General features: G+C 35.0%; 1 protein-coding gene across 1 annotated transcript in view; it reads left to right on the top strand.

Annotated features, from left to right (window-relative positions):
* Positions 1-22,226, top strand: part of LOC120528710 (aldehyde dehydrogenase, cytosolic 2-like) — a 36,306-nt gene extending 14,080 nt beyond the window's left edge. The window contains exons 5-12 of the mRNA XM_039752866.1: positions 1,837-1,898; positions 3,753-3,866; positions 5,932-6,034; positions 6,939-7,123; positions 7,261-7,425; positions 13,154-13,311; positions 19,206-19,280; positions 22,154-22,226. Of these exons, the coding sequence (XP_039608800.1) occupies positions 1,837-1,898; positions 3,753-3,866; positions 5,932-6,034; positions 6,939-7,123; positions 7,261-7,425; positions 13,154-13,311; positions 19,206-19,280; positions 22,154-22,226 (935 nt within the window). The remainder of the gene's footprint in view (positions 1-1,836; positions 1,899-3,752; positions 3,867-5,931; positions 6,035-6,938; positions 7,124-7,260; positions 7,426-13,153; positions 13,312-19,205; positions 19,281-22,153) is intronic.
* The last annotated feature ends 18 nt before the right edge of the window (positions 22,227-22,244 follow it).

Below are 22,244 nucleotides of genomic sequence, written 5' to 3' on the forward strand. Positions count from 1 at the left end.
ATACATTTCTGGGGGTTCCAAGGTCAAAATGAAACCCAGTCTTTTCTGGGTATTTTACAACTTGCTTTGGGCAGATGGCACCAACTGAATGCAGAAAAATGTAAAACACAAAAGTAGTGATTAGTGACAAATTTATTTAGAAATATATATATTGTAATAAGAAACAATAACCCTTAATTACAAAAAAAGCCAATTTAAAGCAGTGAGTTGTTATTATTTTTTTTTTGTTAGTTTTTCAAAATAGCATTTATAGATATACTAGCTGTGTAAGCCTGTGCTGTAAAAAGCCCAGAGTCCTAGAAACAATTGAAATCATCAGAAAAAAAATTGAAATGGAGAGGTGTCAGGTAATTGAAAGGAACTACTCTGGGCATCTCTCTTCTAAAAGGATTTGTTTTGTCTACATGCTCATATCGCTTGTGTATTAACGGTGGGAGGAAAAGTAAAAGGGATACCATTTTGCCGATGTTAGTGGCTAAGCGACTTTGTCTTTCTTCTGAGGTTTTGTTTTGCTGACGTGCTGGTCTCACTTGTGTTATTAGTGGCTAAGCGAGTTTTCTGTTTCCTCAGAGGCAGAGTCCTTACCCTGACTCCACCTCTCACAGGCTGTGGTGGCTGCAGGTTTTCCTTCCTGCCACTTTCTTAATCAGTGACTAATTTATTGCTGTTAATTGACTTCCCTTCATTGTAATTGTCTTTTTTGTAACATTTGATCCTCTGAATTGCTTCTTTTCTCCTTAAATGGCACCCAGACACAAATGAGGTGTGAAATTAGCCAACAGATGACCAGCTAAGTCCAGGTCTCAAACTCCAACAAATTTCACTCCGACCACTTCCTTTATTAGTAGTAGTTGTTGTTAATTAAACCAGGTATATAATTTCATGGCATGCTGGTGGTCTCGTTCTGACATAGCAAACATTTCTAAAATCGTAGATTTTCTTTTTTCTAAGTGTTACCACCACAAAAACATTTTGTGGACATGAGCAGATAAACATTACTGAGGCCTTCACCTTTCTTTATTTGTAGATATTGTATGATTGTCATAAGTTGGCTGGTCATTCGTTGGTTCGCTTCATATCTCCTTATTGTTTGGCTGCTAATTAAGGAAAAAAGAAACAATTAAGGGGTCTGAGACTTAAGTAGTAAGTCAGGTACAATTCAGGCCAAATATGTTAATTAGCAGAAAATGAACTTCTTTCTTTAAATTACTAAATAAGAAAACAATTAGAATGAAAACCTGCAGCCACTGTAGCCCTCCAGGATCAGAAATTCCCTTTGTATGTGCTCCTGAAATTGACTGTAGATTAGAGAAGGGTGACTTGACTCCTATACTTCTGTTAGACCTTTCTTTGGTTTAAGTTTGGTTTTAAAGTATTTTTAATTTACGTCTTTTTACAGTGCCCATACTCTAGTTTTAAAAGTGGAGATTAGGTTAATGGAATGGGTCACATCAGTTTTAACATGTTTTTAAAAATAATTTTAAACAAATTGAAATTCAAATCATGGATTGTTTCATCACATTGGACTTAATGAAATTACATATGATACAATATAAGGTACTATAAACATGTCTGTCACAGCTGTTTATGCATGCTGGCAAAGTAAAAATAGCACCCAATACTTTGTAATTTGTAATCTTTTCAGATTTTACTTTTATTGTAGTTAAAATTCTAATACATAATTTCTTAATGTCAATAGCCAAAAAGAGGCCTGGAATTTAAAAGATATGATGTTAATTCAAATTGGTATCATACAAGCTATATATAAATGTTGTTTTTTGCAACCTTGTTTTATAATTGTAGTTTAAAATATTTTTGTATATTTTAAAATTATAGATGGAGAATATTTTACTTTTACAAGACATGAACCAATTGGAGTTTGTGGTCAAATCATTCCAGTAAGTATTTTTATGTTTGACATCCTATTGCTTTATTGTTATTATTATCATCTAGAAAACACACTGGAAATCATAAAACACGCACATATGCAGTAAGTAGTCAGGAAGTAATAATATATATAATATATTATATATATATATATATATAATATTAAAACATGAAAAAGCAATTGCTATGGGTATTTTTGTGCTTCTGCATGTGAAAAATTTTCAACAAGTGAAAATATTTCAAAACACACTCTGTTCCTCTGTGATGATGTGAATGGGGGTCATAAAATATAATTATGTGGCTGCTGAAATAACACATCGAACCATGCACGTCTAAATGCGCCACAAGAGCATTCTCTTTTGATATTTAATCTGTACATCACTGAAAAGAGACAAAACAATTAATCCAATTAAATTAGTTTATTTTTTTATACCAGTGTTCTGTTATCATATTCTATATGCAAATAAAAGCAGGATACCTGCCTTACCTGTAACACTCTTTGCAGTGGAACTTTCCTCTTCTGATGTTAGTGTGGAAAATCGCTCCTGCCTTGTGCTGTGGTAATACAGTAGTCATTAAACCTGCCGAGCAAACTCCATTAACTGCGCTCCACATGGCATCATTAATCAAAGAGGTAAAATCCAATGTTATTTTTGTGATGTAACATGTTTTAAAAATATATTACAAATACCAAAGATAACTAAGAAGTTTAAGTTTAAAATATGCCATTCTGAAGTAAACAGACTTTATTTTGTTTTATGAATAAAGAGTCAAAGATTAGATTTCTTGAAACATGCTGTTTAGAGTAACAGAATCAGAGAGGTATGTGGTACATTTTCTTATTGAAACTATTGCTTAATTTAAAATAACAGAACCATTATAATGTTTTAATTTGTTTTTAATGTTTCACTAATATTTGCTAAAAATACACAGATTTAACAGGCAGTATGTTACTAAACATGTATAAATGGTTATATATGTGTCAAATTCCTGTTTCCTAGGCAACCTGAAAAGCAGGATAAATTTCAGCTATTTGCATGTATTTGTTTACCACTGCAGAACAGCCACATTAAGTGACTTTTGGCAAGCACATGTAAAACTGATAGTTTATGCTTTAAATCAAACAATATTACATAACAGAACTGTCAAAGTAAAGGCATACAGGATTATTATATTTTGCTGATGGAAAAACAACCATGTTACTCTGCACTACATTATGGTGTGTGCCTAAGATATCTATGCTGTGTGTATCTATATACTATATATATATATATACGTATATATATATATATATAGTGAGGTTTTTTTAACTCTTTTGGGACCCCCCATAATGGGACGACACACTGAAGCGGTATTGCTGCATCCCTAAAGGACTGCTTGTCTGTCACAGAGGCAATCGAAGGTTCGCAGTAGAAACAACTATGAGCCGATCAAGATCGCGCTATAAGCAACTGTCGTCAATGGTTGATGCAAGGAACATTAGAAATGCAGGGAATAATTGAACTTTGCCACATGACCTGGCCCTGACCCTGCCCATTTGCTGAGTCTGTGTATAGCAGAGTGGTAAATCCCACTTTAATAAATAACCCTGCTGTTCCTGTTTCAAACTGAATTAAGCTGGTTTTGCTAAAGCACTGAGACTCACACATCACAATATATAGATAAATAATTCAACTTTTAAAGCCTGTGAAATGTATGTTCAGTATTGTTCATGAAGCATATTCTCTTAAATTATGGATCCTGAGATTATAGTAGATATATTGTTCCATGTAATGTGTGACAGAACATTTCCAAAAGTTCTCGTATTGATATACATAAGCAATTTTATGCATTTTACATTTGGATATTGTTTATTTTGTTCTCAGGCTGGATTTCCACCTGGAGTAGTTAATATTGTGCTTGGTTATGGTCCAGTAACAGGAGCTGCAATAGCCAATCATATGGACATTGACAAAGTAGCCTTCACGGGATCAACAAAGGTAATAAAGCATTAGATAATTATTTTATAGTACTTTGTAAATTACTGAAAAACTCCTCGTACAAGCAGGAGTTAAAATTGAAAATTGAAATATGGTAATTTTCTTCTGTGATCATAAACTGGATAAAAGGATTAGAAATTGTATAGATGTAACTATTTGTTTTCCTTAGGAGTAGTAGATCCACTCAGATTTTCACTGTCAATGGATGCAGTTCAGGAGTATTAGTAGTTTGTTCAGTGAAGAAGATATCATTAGAATTTTCAAAATCATATTTTTCACTATGCTAGAGGTGTTATTGCTTAATAATCTTCTCACAAACATTTGACATTCAAATACTAGAGAACTGTGTAGGGAATTTCTTTTAGAACACGCAAGTGATGGAATTCACTTTAGTTTAATTTTTATTGTAAACTGACTTGACAAACAAAAGCATGTTCTTGTTTAACCACTGCCTTTAAGGAATTTGCAATGAACTATCAAATTCAAATTACTGTTAAAAGATATTTGTAATTAATGTATAATTAATAGAGTAGATCAGCTTTTGTAATTTTCTTCTTGAATGGCTATAAGTTAGAGATCTTCAGTACAAATTAAGCTAAATTGGAGATTGCACTTATAACAGTAACTCACCTGCATGCAATATACGTATTTCGATATTGTTAGGTTATTGTATTTTGCATTTTCATTTTATTGAAAGGTGCAACTTATGACTCATTTCTGACCAATGAAATAATTAAATATATAACATTGAAAAGTGAGTTTCACTCAGTCTAACTTTTTATTACATGGGTAAAAGGGCTGGCCTGTGCAGGAGACTTTAAGCTTTTCAGTATATTTTAAACAAAAAAAAAGTTAAATATTTTTTATTTCTTAAATCTTTACTGCATGAATACTTTATGTTTACACAATTAATTCAATACAAACAGTAACTTAAAAAACAGGAAAACAATAGAAATTAAATTCTATGGATTTATTAAAAATTAGGCTGGCATTTAAATGGCTGCTAAAATACATGTATCTCTGTGTTTAATATGAAATAATATTACTGTTATATTGAATTAATTAATTTACTTAGATGATTTCATCAAATTACAAGTACAATTACTTGCAAAGGTTCACTTAGTGGTGTGGACTGAAACAACAAATACTTTTTTTCTAATGTTATATTTTCAAGATATGAGGTTTCTCAAAGACTGGATGCGTTTTTTTTTTTTTTTTTTTTTTTACATCTAATGTATCTCAAATATAAATTTTGATATTTTCACATTTATTAATCCAATTTAAGATAAACTACAATCCTAAACTATATAGGATAGTGTTTGCTTTTATACATGTTTCTCCAAGTTATATCTGTATGAATAAATGTATCATAGTATACAACTCTTCTTCTGTTAAAGACTTCCTGATATTTTCATATAAAATGTAATTTTACATTTTGTTTTTTATTGTATTGAAAAGAAATATCTTTTTGTTTGGAGGACTGAAACCGCAGCATCTTTTTATATACTGAAATTTACCTCTTTTGTGCCTGTGCTACTGCATTTTAATTTCAAATAAAGACTGAAAGTAAATCCCCTATAGAAAGTTATTTAACTTTCAACAAATGCAGAATATAAAAGGACACAAATTAAATGTGTTTCACAGTTAAAATATTTCAGGTAAGCTCATTTATGTTTTCTTTTAAATAAAAAGAAGCTATTTTAATACATTCTTATTTGTCAATGTGCCAGAGAGTGTCAGTGTGTGTGGCATTTTGATCAGATATTGTTTGTATGTGGGAATTTTATTGTAGATAGATAGATAGATAGATAGATAGATAGATAGATAGATAGATAGATAGATAGATAGATAGATAGATAGATACTTTATTAATCCCAAGGGGAAATTCACATAATCCAGCAGCAGTATACTGATACAAAAAAAATACTCTTATACTTTATACAGTTACTGTACTCTGTAAATGTGATAATACTACCAGTACCACTACCTCTACCACCACTTCTACTGTTACTACTAAAATATTAGTTCAATAAGTCTCTGCCCTGTCATCATGCTTCTTTTTTAGGTTGGAAAACTGATAAAAGAAGCTGCTGGAAAAAGCAACCTGAAAAGAGTAACTCTTGAGCTTGGAGGGAAAAACCCCAATATAGTATTCGCTGATGCTGATGGTGAGTTTCTAATTGAATGAATTGTAGCTCAGTTTGTAGGTTGAGGTTTAATTGCTTTTACATGTATAGCTAGTATGAATATGTGTAGAGTTTTAGTAATCTTGACTGTCTGCTCATGATGCTGATTGGTTTGTAGGGATTTTACTGCCAATAAAGGGTTCCTAAGTAACTATTAATTATTCTATAATTATATTGAGTCTGGATGAACATGCTGAATTTAGACGTTAAATGTTTTTCTTACTTTTACAGCTTTGTGTTGCTGTTAAATGACCAATAGTTGGGTGAACCAATTATGAGATGATATTTGAAAGTAAAAAAGGAACAGAGCACCACTTTTTTATTTATTCACACTTAAAGTCCTTTCTGTCCCATAGTTTTCCATAAAATTTGACTTACATAAAACTTGTGGTAATGAAGTTCTCCTTTTTTGACTACATTTGTGTTCATAGAAGCAAGATAAGCTCACATCTTCTTTTGTGAAGTTCACAAGGCCTGGCCAGTCCAATATCTCACCAAGAGTATGTGACAGGATTGCACGGTTGGGCAGGGGGTGGATCAGGGTAAAGGTTCAACAGTTGGGAGGAAGCGATGCCATAGTCAAGGAAAAAGCGGGAGAAACAGAGTGTGAGGAGTGGTAAAAGGGAGTGATTGTTACATGATGTAAGTATGTAAGTTCATCCCACAAGGTAGACCAGGCTCAAGACTTGCATAGTTAGGCCCAGAGCTACATTAAGTTTTTATTTACTTTTCCACTCTACTGTTTTCCAGCTTTGTTTGCCAATCCCTTGTATTATTTTGTTCAAGCAAAACATGTTTCTCTGTCTAAAAGGTGTCATTTCACCCTACTTTCTCCTATCTAAAAAAGGAATTCCTGTTGGTTTGTTTTTTTCCTTCATGAATGCAGTGGATTATGCTGTAGAACAGGCCCACCTTGGTCTCTTTTTCAACAATGGGCAGTGTTGCCTAGCAGGATCTCGAATATTTGTGGAGGAGTCAATTTATGAAGAATTTGTTCGCAAAAGTGTGGAGCGTGCCAAGAGGTGTGTCCTTGGGGATCCCTTTAATCCAGGAGTGGATCAGGGACCGCAGGTACTACACCTGTATTTGTATTTTTAAGTATTTGCCTAGGAGACCATTAACAGTATGCCTGTCCGTTTCATGTTTTTCACAGGTTTTAATAAATCAGTTTATCAGTATAAAGCCCTTTTATCCTGATATCTTTGTAGATTGATAAAAAGCAGTTTGACAATATTTTGGAGCTGATTGAAAGTGGAAAGAAGGAGGGAGCAAAGCTTGAATATGGTGGATCATCTTGGGGGAACAAAGGCCTCTTCATTCAGCCAACTGTTTTTTCAGATGTCACAGATCACATGCGCATAGCCAAAGAAGAGGTATGGTTTTTATACAATGACAACACAGTAGCATGAAAGAAAGAAAGAAAGAAAGAACTTTTCTTTTTGTTTTTGACTAAAATTCTGCCATTAATTGGCAAAATGTATTCTTGCTCTTAATGAAAATGTGACAACACACTTTATCTATAAATAATATATAGAAAACAGCAGAATTTTCAGCATAACTATACATGATCTACAAACAGTGATGTCAATACTAAAAAGCAAAAACACAGAAAAACCGAAATCATTGTAGTTTCCAATTGGACCAATATAAATATATTGCTGACTACAAAAGTTAATGCTTATATAATTAATATTTTTGTAAAGCTACAATTTTTTTTCAGAGTAATCCTCTTTATATTTCAATTGCCCCTCTTTTACGAAATTAAATAGAGTTATATCCTCATTTACTTGAAAAAGGAAGTGTTCTTATTTGAGTAGATCACTTCTGTTTAGATCAAAGACGAAGGAAGGTTGGTTCTACTATCATTTTTATTTAGCTGCTACTGCTTGGATAAAGGAATTCTACAACTAAGTGAATATCTGACAAAATATACCTACAAGGATTATTATGAAAGGTCAAGTTAGTTTTATTCCACCTTCTTTGCTTTACCGTGTTTGCTGTTACAAAAAGGATTGTAGCAAAAATCCAGTAGTTTAAAGCTAAGTGATGATAATGTAATAAGTACTGAGATGGAAATAAAGATTCCTCACAAACAGAACTTGTAGTTAAGCCCTTTTTCTTTCATATGTGTTTATTGTAAGACAATAACCAAAATGTTGGCCAGTTTACAAGAACCTAACTCAGCTTTACTGCATTTAGCACTACTGGGAACACCTCTATCATTCCGACTTCTATCCGGCATGTACGGCTTCTTATCTTCACTTTGCTCCATGTCTGTTTATTTATAGTTATCAATTGTGATCATTTTCTCACTTGATTATTGTTACAAAAATGTACACAACCGACACACACAAACACTCCCCTTTCTCCAATCTAGAAATAACTAATATGAAGATTGGTCTTGGGGCCCTAATTGGGCTCAAGGTGAGAATAAGTATGCAGTATGTCATCCTAAAATACAAGCATAAACTAGTCTTGTCTGGTTCCTGAAAGGTAACAAGTTCATAATGAAAAGATTGGACTTGCAGATGAACAGCAGCATTCTGAAAAATTCTAGAATAGAAAAGTGTGTCATAATGCATTGATTTTCTTGACATGACAGTCAGTACTTACTATTGTGACAGGTGTCAGGTCACACAGGTAATCTAACTTAGACACCATTAAAATATCCGACTGTGCCACCCAGTTTTATTAAAAGACTGGGAACTCTTAAAATTTACCGATAATACCACACAGGTTTCTTTAAATTGGGCAGTGAGTAAACACACAATGAAAGAAACAACAGTAATTTCAGGAAAAGCAACAGAAACTTCTATTACACAAGACAATAAAGTAATTTAAAAAGATAAATGAACATAAAAAAATCTAACAATATCAAGAATGAAATTCATTTTTTTAAAAAAGGAAAGCACACAGTCCACACTCTAAAAGTCGATTGAAAACAAGGATTGGAGGATACAACCTTCAGTGGTGCAGAGTCCAGTTTGCACACTGTGTTACCCCAACAATTAATCGTCCAACTGTCCACGGATGCACTCTGTTAACCGGACACTCATTTCCCAACAGAAGTTTTGTCAAAATCGTGGAATCCCTGTCAGCATCTCTCGGCCGCTTTGCCCGGTCCTTTCATGTGGCTTCCCTCTCTCGCTGGACCCACAACCATCTTCTTGTGGAGCTGTCTCTTCCTCCCTGGAGGTAAGTGTTGCCGTCCTTGTGCCTCACGTTGCACCAGCCACGCACCCTTGCCTGCCTGCGAGCCCCTGTGTTCTGTGCGAGTGTCTTGGCAGAGTTCTCAGTGGACCATTCCTCTCCCTGCCTGCTCCTGCCCAGAAGTTTAAATCTCATCCTTCAGTCCCTGCCTAGATTAACAGGACGATGAATTAAACAATGGCACATCCAAATTTCCTGGGTTTTACAAATAGTGCAAACACAAGTTAACAAAATGTATTGTTAGCAACTATCAATGAGTACACATATGCTGATTAGAAACCAATATTCTCAGACATGTTAATTTCCAAGTCAGGTAAATACAAACATTTTCCAAGGAAGGAGCAGTTCTTTTATCACAATTTTATATTGTTTGCATATTTAACTAGTTAAAACTTCAAAGCGGTGATTCTTTTGTAAGACAGCAAATACCTATATCCTGTAGACAGCCATAACAATAATCAGTAACGGGATTACCCAGGAAATTTGCCTTTTAACTTCTCACCCCCGTCCCAACAATGGGCACCTATTGCCACTTCATCTACTGTGTTTTAAATGTAATATTTACATGTTCCTTTGCCTAAGAGTGAAATGGAAACACCCAGTGTACAAAAAATGTCCCCCCTCTGACACTATTTTCAGTTACATGTAGTTGCATATCCATATACTTTATAACAGAGATAATATGATACATAATTAAACATACTTTTTTTTTTTCGTTGATCAAATTTTTAGTTTCTACAGCTGTGGTTAAATGTTTCTATTGTGTTATTGATTCCAAATAAATTATTTAGTGTGGAGGATGGGTGATAAAAAATAAAATATACTATTGTATGTTTTTTCATAATATATGAGGTCTGACACAAAAAACAAACAAACAAGACAAACAGTACAGCTCAGAAACCAAGAATGGGAGGGGATAAACAAAGAGATGGGTATTGCACGTTCTAACTTGTTACAGTGAGAAAAGGCTCAGTTGGATCGTTTTCACTCACACTGAAAAAAATATAACCTCCATTCAACTTAAAATAATTAAGGTAACGATTCACACTTAATATTTTCAATCTGAATCAATATAATTCTTTTTAGCTTATTGATCCCACAATTTTTAAGTTGAGGCAAATCATTTAGAGTGATTGGGTGTAATCACTTGTTTTATACTGAAGTAAATCTATTTTTTAAGTTGTTACAATTTAAAATGGTTTATTGATCGTAACCTGTGTTTTTATGCTATTAGAAACATTATGAACATAACACATTCCAATTCTGTACTTTTTACATTTATTTAAAAATCTAGTGCAAATATAATCTTAAATATACAACAAAAAATTATTAAACGCTTCTACAGCTTTCTTGAAAGTAGGTTTTATTACAAGTTATTTTACTTAAAATTAACAGTTGAGAAACAGGGTTACTTACCAGAAATCCTCCGTTATAAAAGTCTGCTGCTGAAAATGAACAGACCTGTATAGCCACGTCCACTCCACTCAGGAAAGTGTTCTTCTTTTTTGGCAGTTGGAAAGCCAGCACACTGGACCGGAAGAAAATACAAACAGCCCCTCAAACACAACACATGAACAACCTAAAATATTAGGTTAACTGAAATAGGATTTTTATGTTTATTCCCTCCAACATAACTTACTTTGGTACAAACAATTTTTTTTTACTTTGATTGAGATCTGAAACCAAATATTTCAAGCTACAACATTAAATGACTAATCTTAAGTTGCTTGAAAGAGAAAATTTACGTTGAATGAACAACATCAATGTTATACTTTTTTCAGTGCAGTACGAGTAGATGCATGTTCAAATATACAAGTTTTCTTACCCTCATTTGGAAAATGTCAGAGTGCAAGAGTGAACAGCAAGTTAACATCAAGTTTCTTACGAAACCAAAGAAATCCGTGACAGAAACTTTTGAATTATTGACTGAGAATTATTGTGAAGATTGCATGTCTCGTGCACACGTTTTTCAATGGCACAAGTCTGTGCTTAAAGGAACCCATTTTTTGTTGGGAGAAGATGTGAAAGTACGAGTAAAAATAGTGGAGATCCTCAATGGCCTTTCAGAAAATTATCTGAGGAATTGCTTTGAATGTTGACAGCATTGTATGCAGCTGTGTGTCAACTCAGAAGGGAACTATTTTGAAGGTGATCGTAGTTAATTTTCTTAATTTGTTAAATAAAAAGAGTTAGGTACAGTCTCATTTTTTGTGTTGGACCTCATAATGTATGATTGCATTGCTTTGCCTTTCATAATCAATAAAAAGATAACAACACAAAATGAAATAAATAAAAAGTACCGTTAGAAAGAATCCCAAAACTAATGTCTTCAAACAGCAAAACTTGAACTGCTGAGCTCTATAGGAAATACAGAAAATAAAATAACAAGTGTGGTAAAAGATAATGAGTGAACCCAAAAAAATTGACGTAATGGCCTGAAACAGCAACAGAATTTCAAGGTCTTGTAATTTTGTGAGCTAGGTCAATGTCACTTTGAATCTCCACTGCTTACATGTCTCAGTGTCTGGCTGCAGGTGGGCATGAAGGATTCCACTGAGTGTAAGCGGACCAAAGCAGTAGGTGGGAATAATGAATGGAGAATACATTCACATAGATAACCATGTAATACTTTGTACATGTAAAAAGAAAAAAACAGGTCAAAAGGAGTGGGTAATAATTTGGTTAAGCATTGGCAAGCAAGACATGAAGCTTAAAGCAATGTCACATTACACAACCTCTGATCAGAGGGGATATCAAACTTGATGACTACTTACGCTAATCTTGTCATATAAGGATTTCAGAGTACATGAATAAAACTTGCAGGTGAGTTTGTGATGACTTTACAGCCCAGTTTCACATTTCCAAAGTGAGCACAACCATTTTTCTGGGAGCCAATAACATGACTTAACTGAGCCGATGCTGTACAAATGCTTTACAGATATGGGAAGTTCAGCTGCAATCTTGATGTTTTTTTTCCATTCTGTCATGGCACATGAAACACAAGACATCAGATCAATGAGCCTCTGTTCTGTTTGTGAGGTCCAAAATACCTGTGTTACTTATTCCTTATAGTTGTATTACTTGCACTGTACTTTTGGCTGAGCACTCATTGGTTCATCATTTTCACACACACAATTCCCTGCTAAGACATGTCGGTGTGAGTTACAGATTTGTTGGACTGAATCACTGGCAATGTCAAACTATACAACTGACAGTCACAGTAACGCACCACAACTGTACCCAACCCTCTAAGATTATATAAATGAACTTTGTGACTGAAAAATCACTAGAAAATTTGTGTAAGGTGACATTGAGTTTAGGATTAAGCTGAATATGAAGAATATGAAGCAATATAAGCAAGAACTGTTTTGATTTTTCTTTTTGTTAGTGGATATTATGGAACTTTCTTTAATATTATGTAAGAGCTGTGACAGTATTGTGAAGATATTTTTCACTGCTGATTTTCCATCAACTTTACATCTCAATCACTTTATTATAACAGGAAATGTAATTGCAGGAACTGTGAAAACGAAAGAGAATTTTTAGCATGCCAATGGATAGAGACCTAAGAAGTGTTCTGTCCTTTAAATCTGGAAATTGCATCAATATAATGTCAGTGTATCACTTGTTTAAACATATGCAGTGTATGCTACCCTTTATGGCATAGACCATATTCTGGGATGTACCCACAGGAGAAAAACCAGGATCTTCTCTCTCTCTGATAAAGAAACTTGAACTCCATTGGATTTTGTATCCCCATTTCACACAACTGAGTGTATAAATCTCCATCTGACATTGCATCCAATTTTTTAAGTTTCTCTTAAACTTAATTCATTTTAAAAAGTTGTTATTTTTTCTTTAAATTTTTCATTTTATTTGCCTTAATTCTAGATATTTGGCCCTGTTCAACAAATTATGAAGTTTCAAACACTAGAAGAAGTCATTAAACGATCCAACAACAGTTGCTATGGTTTGGTAGCGGGAGTGTTTACAAAAGACATTAATAAGGCACTAACAATTGCTTCATCACTCGAAGTTGGCACAGTCTGGTAAGTGTGAATAACATTTTGCGGAGGTCAATTATAATATATGTTATTTTATTCTGATGTATACTGCATTTCCAGTAAGGCATAACAATAAGTCCTGGATCGGACAACTTCTTGTTACAGGCCAAATTCATTCACATACAATTACGAGGACAATAAAGAGTCACTAATTATTTTAGCAGTATTTCTTTGGACTGTATTAGACAAACATAATTCCTAATCCAGAAGCACATTGGCTCTTTAATTCCTATTTTCTAACTCTTAAACACAGCAATCTTTAAGTGTGAAACAGTAAAACGCCTCTTCCTAGATTAGTACTATGCCTTGGAATAGCAGTTACAGTATGCCTACAGGTTTCTGGGACTTTTAATGCCAATCACTGTCACGTGGAGTTTGCGTATTTTTCAGTGTCCATATGGCATTACCTGTTATTCCAGTTTCCCTCCACATACCAAAGACATGCATTAATTTAATTGGTTGCTCTCTGCTGTTGGTGAGTATGGCTATGTGACTGCGCCCTTTGATGATCTGCTGACTTATGCAAGGCTGGTTCCTACCTTGCACCCGGCATTACTGTGATAAGCTCTTGCTCTCCATAATCCTGCAGAGAAAATAGTGGGATCAGAAAAAGGACAAATTAAATCTAAAACAGAAAATACTATAATTAAAAAAGTAAAAAGAATAACAAAGGTTTGCCAATTTAATGTCATTTAATTCTACTGCCTTAATCTGATATTCATTCATCCATCCATGCACATATGTTTTGCATCTAACTTCTACCTCTGCTTTGATATTGAATAGAAAATTATAATAATAATCTTATAATTTAGCCATATTAACATAAGTTTGAAAACAACGAGTTAGGCAATTTAATGTTTATTAATACTTGTCCCTGAGAAAGTCCCATTGCAGTCAATCACTCTCAGATATATGAAATTAGATGTAAAATAAAATCATAGACAATAAAAGAAGAAACTAAGGATAATAATAACAATAATAATACTACTACTAATAATAATGAATACAGCATAAATAAAGAGAAAATGGGCTGTCTTACCTTTCCTTTACATTGCCAAAGTAACCTAGAAAATATTGTAAATCTGAATCTTTCTTTAAATTTGTCTTTTCACTTATACTGTTAAATTTGCTACAGTCTTTTTTATTTCCATCAATGTGCCTTCTGGCAATACATGATAGATAACACTTGACTACTTATTGTTATTCTGTTAACATAGTTTAATAAAAGAAACAAAAAATCGCCTTAGAGAATCTACAGCAAGGCTCCATGGATAATTGATTTATTATGTATTAGCAGAACCACTCATCTTACTGTTTCCTTTCTCCCACAGGGACCCTGGGATTTTGGTGATATGTGATTTTTACTGCCATAGTTAGCACATTTCATAGCCTTAAGACTGCCCTTTCGACACTACATAATTATATATCTTACAAGTTCTTGTCAACGGCCATGCTGTCATATTAGTACAGCTTAATTTACCCACAGCATTTGACACTGTTGATCCCTGTCATCTGTTGCTGCCTTTGAAGTATACATCTTGCTGCTGTTTTCCTTTCAACACAGAAAGTGCAAAGCACCTCAAAATTAATGGAATTAATAGTGTTTATTGTGTAACTGGATTTATATGTTAAGAAATCTCTGTAGAGTATTTTGCAGTTTTACTATACCCACATGATATGGATTTAATACTAAAAATGTCAAAAGCATAATTTATCAATTTTCCATATATAGTATTTGTGAAGATTTTTTGCCTCAAAAATAATCTTTCGGATTCATTAAAAGATATAGTTAGGGAATGCCCTAGACTTGCATAATTTGAGGCAAAAATCTTAGTATATAGGTAAAATTCCATTGCAACGAACTCCCAGGGACCTAAAAAATATTTCGTTGTAACGAAAATTTTGTTGTAATGAGATTCTGTATTTGTTACTATAGTGCTTTTTAAAACTTGTGTCCAGGCATTTGCAATCATTTCAATAGCTTCTTTCGCGTTAATTTTAATCTCCTCCTGCCTACAAGTTATGCTGACGAGAATTTTTCTCAGCATTTCCTTGCCATAATACACTTTCAGGGTGCAAATGATGCCCAAATCCAATGGCTGAAGCACTGCTGTGCAATTGAGTGGGAGAAATTTACCATGAGCATTATCTAAATGTTGAAGCATGTTGTGTGTAGCACAGTTATCTATCAGTAGCCGAATCATCCTTTTCTTCTTCTTCATATTGTGAGGTTTCTGAACACTTTTGGGATCCCCCCCACTCCCCACCCAAAGGGAACGACATGTTGAAGTGCATCCCAAAGCAGGATTTCAGCGTCTGTGGAAGATTGTCCTTTGCTGGAGCAGGGGAATAGCAGGCTCACAGCGGTGCAGAGAGCCGCAACAGAAGCAAATCTTAAAAGATTGGGGTCACGCTATGAGTCCCTGTCTTGCACCCCAAAACACGAGGCTTAGTCTCAGTACATTAGCAGAACCAGCTTTATTCAGCTTGAAACAGGAACAGTACAGTTATTTATTGTAGCGTGATCTGCCACTCTACTATACACAGACACAGCTGTCAGGCAGGGTTGTGGCCAGGTCAGTGACCAAGTAATCCTATTATCTGCATTTACAATGTACAATGCTCCTAACCTTGCATCACCCATCGAGATCTTTTCTATTTACTTTGGTGGAGAGACACAGCATAGCTGTGAGCCTGCTTTTGCCCTGTACAGACGCGGAGATCGCATTTCGGGATGCTCTTTGGCGTGCTGTCTAGTTGGGGGAGGTACCAAGAGAGTTTACAAACCTCACATTTTCTTGAATGAGTGCCACATTAATAGGAATGTTTCTTGAATGAGCATCACTGAACCACAAGTGCAGCAATTTGCATACGTTTTGCAACCCAAGATATTACTTCTTTTTTTGCTCGGTCTTTCAAGAAAGTTGACAGTGTTGATGGCGAAATTCCGAATTTACTGGCAACATCTTTTTTCTTTTTGCTGCAAACGAGAGCTGCAAAAATGTAAAGTTCTTGTTTTCTAATATAAACTGTTATCGGTTTTTCATGTCTGCCAATTCTATAGGAGGGTGACAATGAGTTAAATTCCAATAGATGTTTATCAAATGTTGGGGAGCAATAAGCAAAAGGTATCACTGAAAACCACAGAAAACAAAAATAGCAAAAAAAAAAAGGCAGTATGAGGAAAGTTCGAATAAAGACAAAAAAATGACAGTGTTTCTGTTTGGGGATCGTTGTGCAGAACTGAGCTGAGGCCACAGAACTAACTGCTCTATAGATGATTCATTCAGGCATTTCAAGGTCTTTTGTGCACTTCGTTTTAATGAAAGTAGCTGCTGAATGTACTTCATAGTAACAAGATTTCTATAGACTCGTGTCATATGGGGTAGCTCTCGGGATCATAAAAATACTTCATTGTGATGAAAATTTCGTTGTAAAGATATTCATGGTAATGGGATTTTACCTGTATTTCTCAGGTAGCCTTGGACATAAAATCACATATAAAGCATTAATGACAAAATTTGTAATAATAACAGGTGGGATTGGGGAGCGTAATGAGAAATTAGTTGTAGTTTAGTTTGTATATCACACTAGCACATCAATGTTTTTCCTCAACTGAAAAGTCTTAGTCCACTGTAGAATGGACTGAAATTATCCATTTTTATATGGCTAGTGTACAAGTCCTGACTTTAAAAGCCAGTGCCAGACAGTTAATGTCATCCCAAAAGTTTAAGTTTCCAGGAAGGGGCCCTTTAATGGAATGTAGTCTTTGTGACTTATCTGATAAGATGAATGATACTAGACCAAATGAGTCATCTCTCTGAAGTTCCAACTCAACACCCAAGATCGAACGATGGACTAAAACTCAAGTATGTGTAATAGGATATGAGTAATGTGCCACTGACAGACAGACCTTTCCTTCTTTTAAAAACTATTGTAAAATCCAGATAGTATCTCTTCTCATCAAGTTTCCTATGGTCACCTTGGCTGTATCTTTGGCTGTTCATAGCTGGACCCCATAGTCTATAGAGGCTGAAACAATCTCTTTACTCTGAAGTGCAACTGTGATTGACTGTTAGGGTGTAAGACTTATCTGTATTGGAGTTGGACAAGGGTTAGATCTGTCCAAACCTTGCTGAGGTATAGCAAATGCACAAGCAGAGAGAGACTGTATTTGTCAAAGCCACACGTTCAATTTGCTAATGATAGGGACTGACTGATCACCAGCCAACCCAGCAGGTGCAGCTTTGCTAGCAACAGGAAGACTGACATGGTGTATTTGATCCTCAAAAAGACATTGAAGTACCTTCTACAGCCAAAAGGTGTGACCAAGACGAAGAAGGATAAAATCTCCTAAACCTAAGAAAGAAAGCATGTTGAAGACTGTTTCATGTGTCTGTGGAAAGTCGACCTACTTAGGGTATCTACTTTGATTCTGAGCACTATAAATTGTAACTTATTTGTTATGGCAAAGCCAACAATTTGTATTATGGCATTGGTGTAACTGTAACTATGAGGTAGTATCCTTGTGAAGGATAAGGTCAAGCTGTTATTAAGTTTCTTTCTGAATTCAAACCCATGTACACACAGTGGTTGGGGGATTAGATAAGCAAATGCAGACCAGCTGTGAGCAAGCAAACAACACAGTGCTGTCAACAGAGCTAACTAACTAGGTTAAGAACTTAGCCTGTTTGACCACATGAATTGAAAGCTCAGAATTCATAAATGATGTGCCTTCTTCTATTAGAGGGAAATAGACCTATCTAAGCCAAGAGATATAATTCATAAAACATGTGCTTTTTTCTGCAGGAGAGAAAAAGGTCCAGTTAAATGTTTGTAATTTTATATTTTATGTTGCTTTTTATTGTCTTTTGTCTATACATTTATATAGATATAGATATAGATATATACTAATATAAATCCATTTTCTTTTATCCTTAGGTTATAAATACATTTATCATTTTGTTTATTTCAACAAGTGTGTTTGGGTTATTTGTGAAAGTAAGTCTATTGCTGTATTCAGATCACAATATAGAAGGTCACTCTGCCATTTTCTAACCTGCATAGTCCTGAACAGGGCATCAGGAGGTGCTGGAGTGTATGCCAGCTTCCACAGGGCACAAGGCAGGACCAGATTCTAGACAGGATGCCAGTACATCGTAGGGCAGACACACACACACACACACATCCTCCAACCACACACTAGGTTTAATTTAGTATCACCATTCCACCCAACCTGCATGTCTTAGGACTGTCAGAGGAAACCAAAGCACCCAGAGGAAACCAAGAAATGGGGAGGACATGCAAGCTCCACACAGGGAGGGAACCCAGGTCCCCTTACTGTGCAGAAGCAGCGCTAAAACTACTCTGTCCAACACAGAAAGGGAAAGTGTTTAATGTAGACATTTGCCAATTTATGAACCTCATTTATAAACTGTATAATCCTCTTCATATTTCTGGTGTCCTGGCCGGAAAGTGAAACAGAGATCCATCACTCGACATAATTTATAATTTAGTGTGCTCCTTTGCTCCTTGGTGTGCTCAATACAGTAAGTACGGAGTTTTTGTATAATTCATCCAGTTAATTATTTAATTCTTATGCTTGTTATAAAGATAAACTAATTATACAGTACACATGTAATTGCATATTTCATTCTTCATATGCAATATTACCTAGTGTCACCTTTATATGAGGGCTTCCTACAGTGTGTCGATTAATCGTTCCTGGAATGTAGCAAGATGTAATGAAAGCCTTTGCTTGTGTTAAATAACAATAATAGATGCATTATAGCAAGCCCTTAAAGCTTCTTTATTATGCTACCCGTTAGCTTGCTCCTTTCTATTAGCACTAATGCAGATGCAAAATTCTATCTTTATAGGGTTAACTGCTACAATGCCATGGGCTGTCAGTCTCCATTTGGAGGGTTTAAAATGTCTGGAAATGGACGAGAGATGTGAGTATGATTTTTTCAAATTGAGATATAGTAAGTTAAATTCAGATTTTTATGTTTTGTTTTTGAAGGCAGGCCAGTTTTAGATGATCAGTAGATTACTTATATGCAGAAATGGCAATGCTGTGGAACAAGAAAATGCATTATAACTTCTAATATTACATTAGTTGTCTAGAACAGTTTGCATGATTCTTCTTTAACATGAAAGAATAAAGAGATGGACCAACACTTTTGCATTTTATGTTTGATGATATATGATTTTTGCTATTCTTTACACAGACCCATTCAACAATTTCTTTTTTGCTTCAGTTTATAAATTTTAATGAGAAGTTAGCATTGCAACATTATTCAGCTTTCATTATTTTTCATGAAAGGTAAACACCCTAATTGCACTTTTACCTTAACACTAGAATTACCAGAGCCTACGAGAAAACTTGTAAATCCGGCCCATCTTAAATCCGTTTGCAGTTCTCCATCAGCGTCTTTTGTCTTGTAAATGTGCCGATTAAAACAAGCAGCAAGCAGCCAGCTATTCCATCCCCCCTCCACCGTCGCAGAACGTTCACAAACTTCTCCCAGCTTGTGCCTTGTTTGATTATCTGGGAGGGAACTGCTGGAATTTTAGAATGGAAATAATAGATCGTTATTTGGGACACATGCATTTCATGTGTGTTCTGTTTCTACAGTAATCTGTGTAAACACGTGGTTAAAACAGAAACTTTTTCATATTTTAGTAGTAAATGTTACAAAATCTAGGCATAAACTATAGAATGTGTGAAGCCTGAAGTCCAAAGATCAAATAAACACTTTCACAAAAGGTTCAAGGATGATATAACAGCTTCTGTGGTGAAGCAGTAAGATTTGCTGACTTGTAATCAGGAGTCCCCGGTTCGATCCCTACTGCCTCCTATATTTTCACTAGTCAGCTGCTCTTATTGTTAATATTATACAGTACACACATACATTTGATTTGTGTCTGTAACAGACCATGTACATCTATATAGTACTATACTTGTAAAAGTTACCCTTTTTTTCACTTCACTTCACAATCACGATACATACTTCGACCTAGGGATCTGACGCTGTTAGTTTTTATTTGAAACTGGGAGTAACTGTATGTGTTCCAAATAATGATCTATTATTTCCACTCCAGCAGTTCACTCCCAGATAATCAAACAAGGCAAGAGTTGGGAGAAGTTTGTTAATGTTCTGCGACGGTGGGAGGGATGGAATAGCAGGCTGCTTGCTGCTTGTCTTAATCAGCACATTTAAAGAACAAAAGACGCTGACAGAGAGGTGCGAACAGATTTAAGGTGGGCCGGATTTATGAGTTTTCTCGTAAGCTCTGTTAATTCTAGTGTTAAAGACAAATGTGCTGTGTTTACTGATGTAACAAACGTCATATAGTTCAACACCAACATGCAGCACCATTGCAGCTGATATTACAAAAAAAGACAAAAGCATATTTAAGAAAACAAGAAGACATTCTTCTGGATCAAAGAGTTGCACTGCTAAAGAACCCCTAAGGACCTCTGAATTTTGACAGGAAAACATGGAATCAGAGAATGATGAGGCACTATATAGGATAGTTATTAAGTTAGGAAATTTAACTGAAAACATTCAAGTTTACACTTTATCATATGCTGTGGGGAGACACAATTAAATCTTCCATCGATGTACATGTGCAAATAAAGACAATTATGACATTCTGCAAACAAATATGGTATATATTTATTTCCAAAAATCTACTTTTCTATCAGTGTATTCAAACACAGCTAGTATGTAAAATTTTGTACAATCCAGGTAGGCAATAAAACCATGAGTGTCAAGTTAAAGTAAATTAACAAGAGTCTGTTCTTTGATATTGCAAATACAATAGGTTCCATTGTAAGTAAACTGCACAGCACAATAAATTATACATATGTCATGCAGAATAACATTTCATTGTTACCAAACAGTAAAAGTACATTTGCTGAGAATGAAAGATGACAGTGTATTGTCTACTAGGGCCAATAAAACCAAAGAAAGAGCATAATCTACTATATAATAATATATTAACGTCTGTGTGTGTGTGTGTGTGTGTGTGTTTGCACCCTGTCCCTCGAAGCAATCTGATTTGTCAGTTTGGCTTTGGTGTGACGCAATCAAAAAAGGAAGAGCAAGTGTGAGACACACAGGGAGGTGTAAAGGCACAGGAGACATGCTGAGAGTTGTCCTTAAAGAAGGGAAGCATAAAAGCAGACAGGAGGCAAGCAAAGCACCTCAAAATGACAGAGTCCAAGAAGTAGGCTTTACATGAGCATACTTGAGACAGGGAGCACTAGTGAATAGAGGTTCATTTACATTTACCTGACACCTTTATCCAGGGCAAATTACAACATTTATGATACAATTGGTCACATTTCCTTTTTGTTTCCCTAATTAGAGCACAAGCAGGTGACTTGCTCAGGATGACGCAGTGCCAGAAGTAGGATCTGATCCCAAACTCTCAGAGTTTGAGGTCCAAAGCCTTAACTATTACACCACACTGCCTGCCCAGACACTCAGCCAGAAGAAAGCACTGAACGTACACAAGTAGGGCATTTGAGCATCCTAAGTTCAAATCCTGGCTCAAACATTGATTGTGTGGGTTTTGCATGTTTTTCTCCAGGTGTTTTTATTTTCCTCCATTACAGCAAGTTAAGTTAACTGACATGAATGAGTGTGGGCATATGAGTTATTGTGCCTTTGATGGAATGGCAATCCATCCAGGCTGGATTCCTGCATTGTTCCTGATTTTTCAAAGATAATATTGACCGTAAACTGGAGTAAACTACTTGGATAACGGGTGGACAGAGTTTAATTTGTCCTTATATTTCCAATTTGCTCTTTTGTAGGGGAGAATATGGTCTACAAGAGTATACAGAAGTCAAGACTGTTACCATCAGAGTCCCTCTCAAGAACTCCTAACTTATAAGCCTTCAGTGA

This window comes from Polypterus senegalus, chromosome 4 (assembly GCF_016835505.1).
Source record: "Polypterus senegalus isolate Bchr_013 chromosome 4, ASM1683550v1, whole genome shotgun sequence".
NCBI lineage: Eukaryota > Metazoa > Chordata > Cladistia > Polypteriformes > Polypteridae > Polypterus > Polypterus senegalus.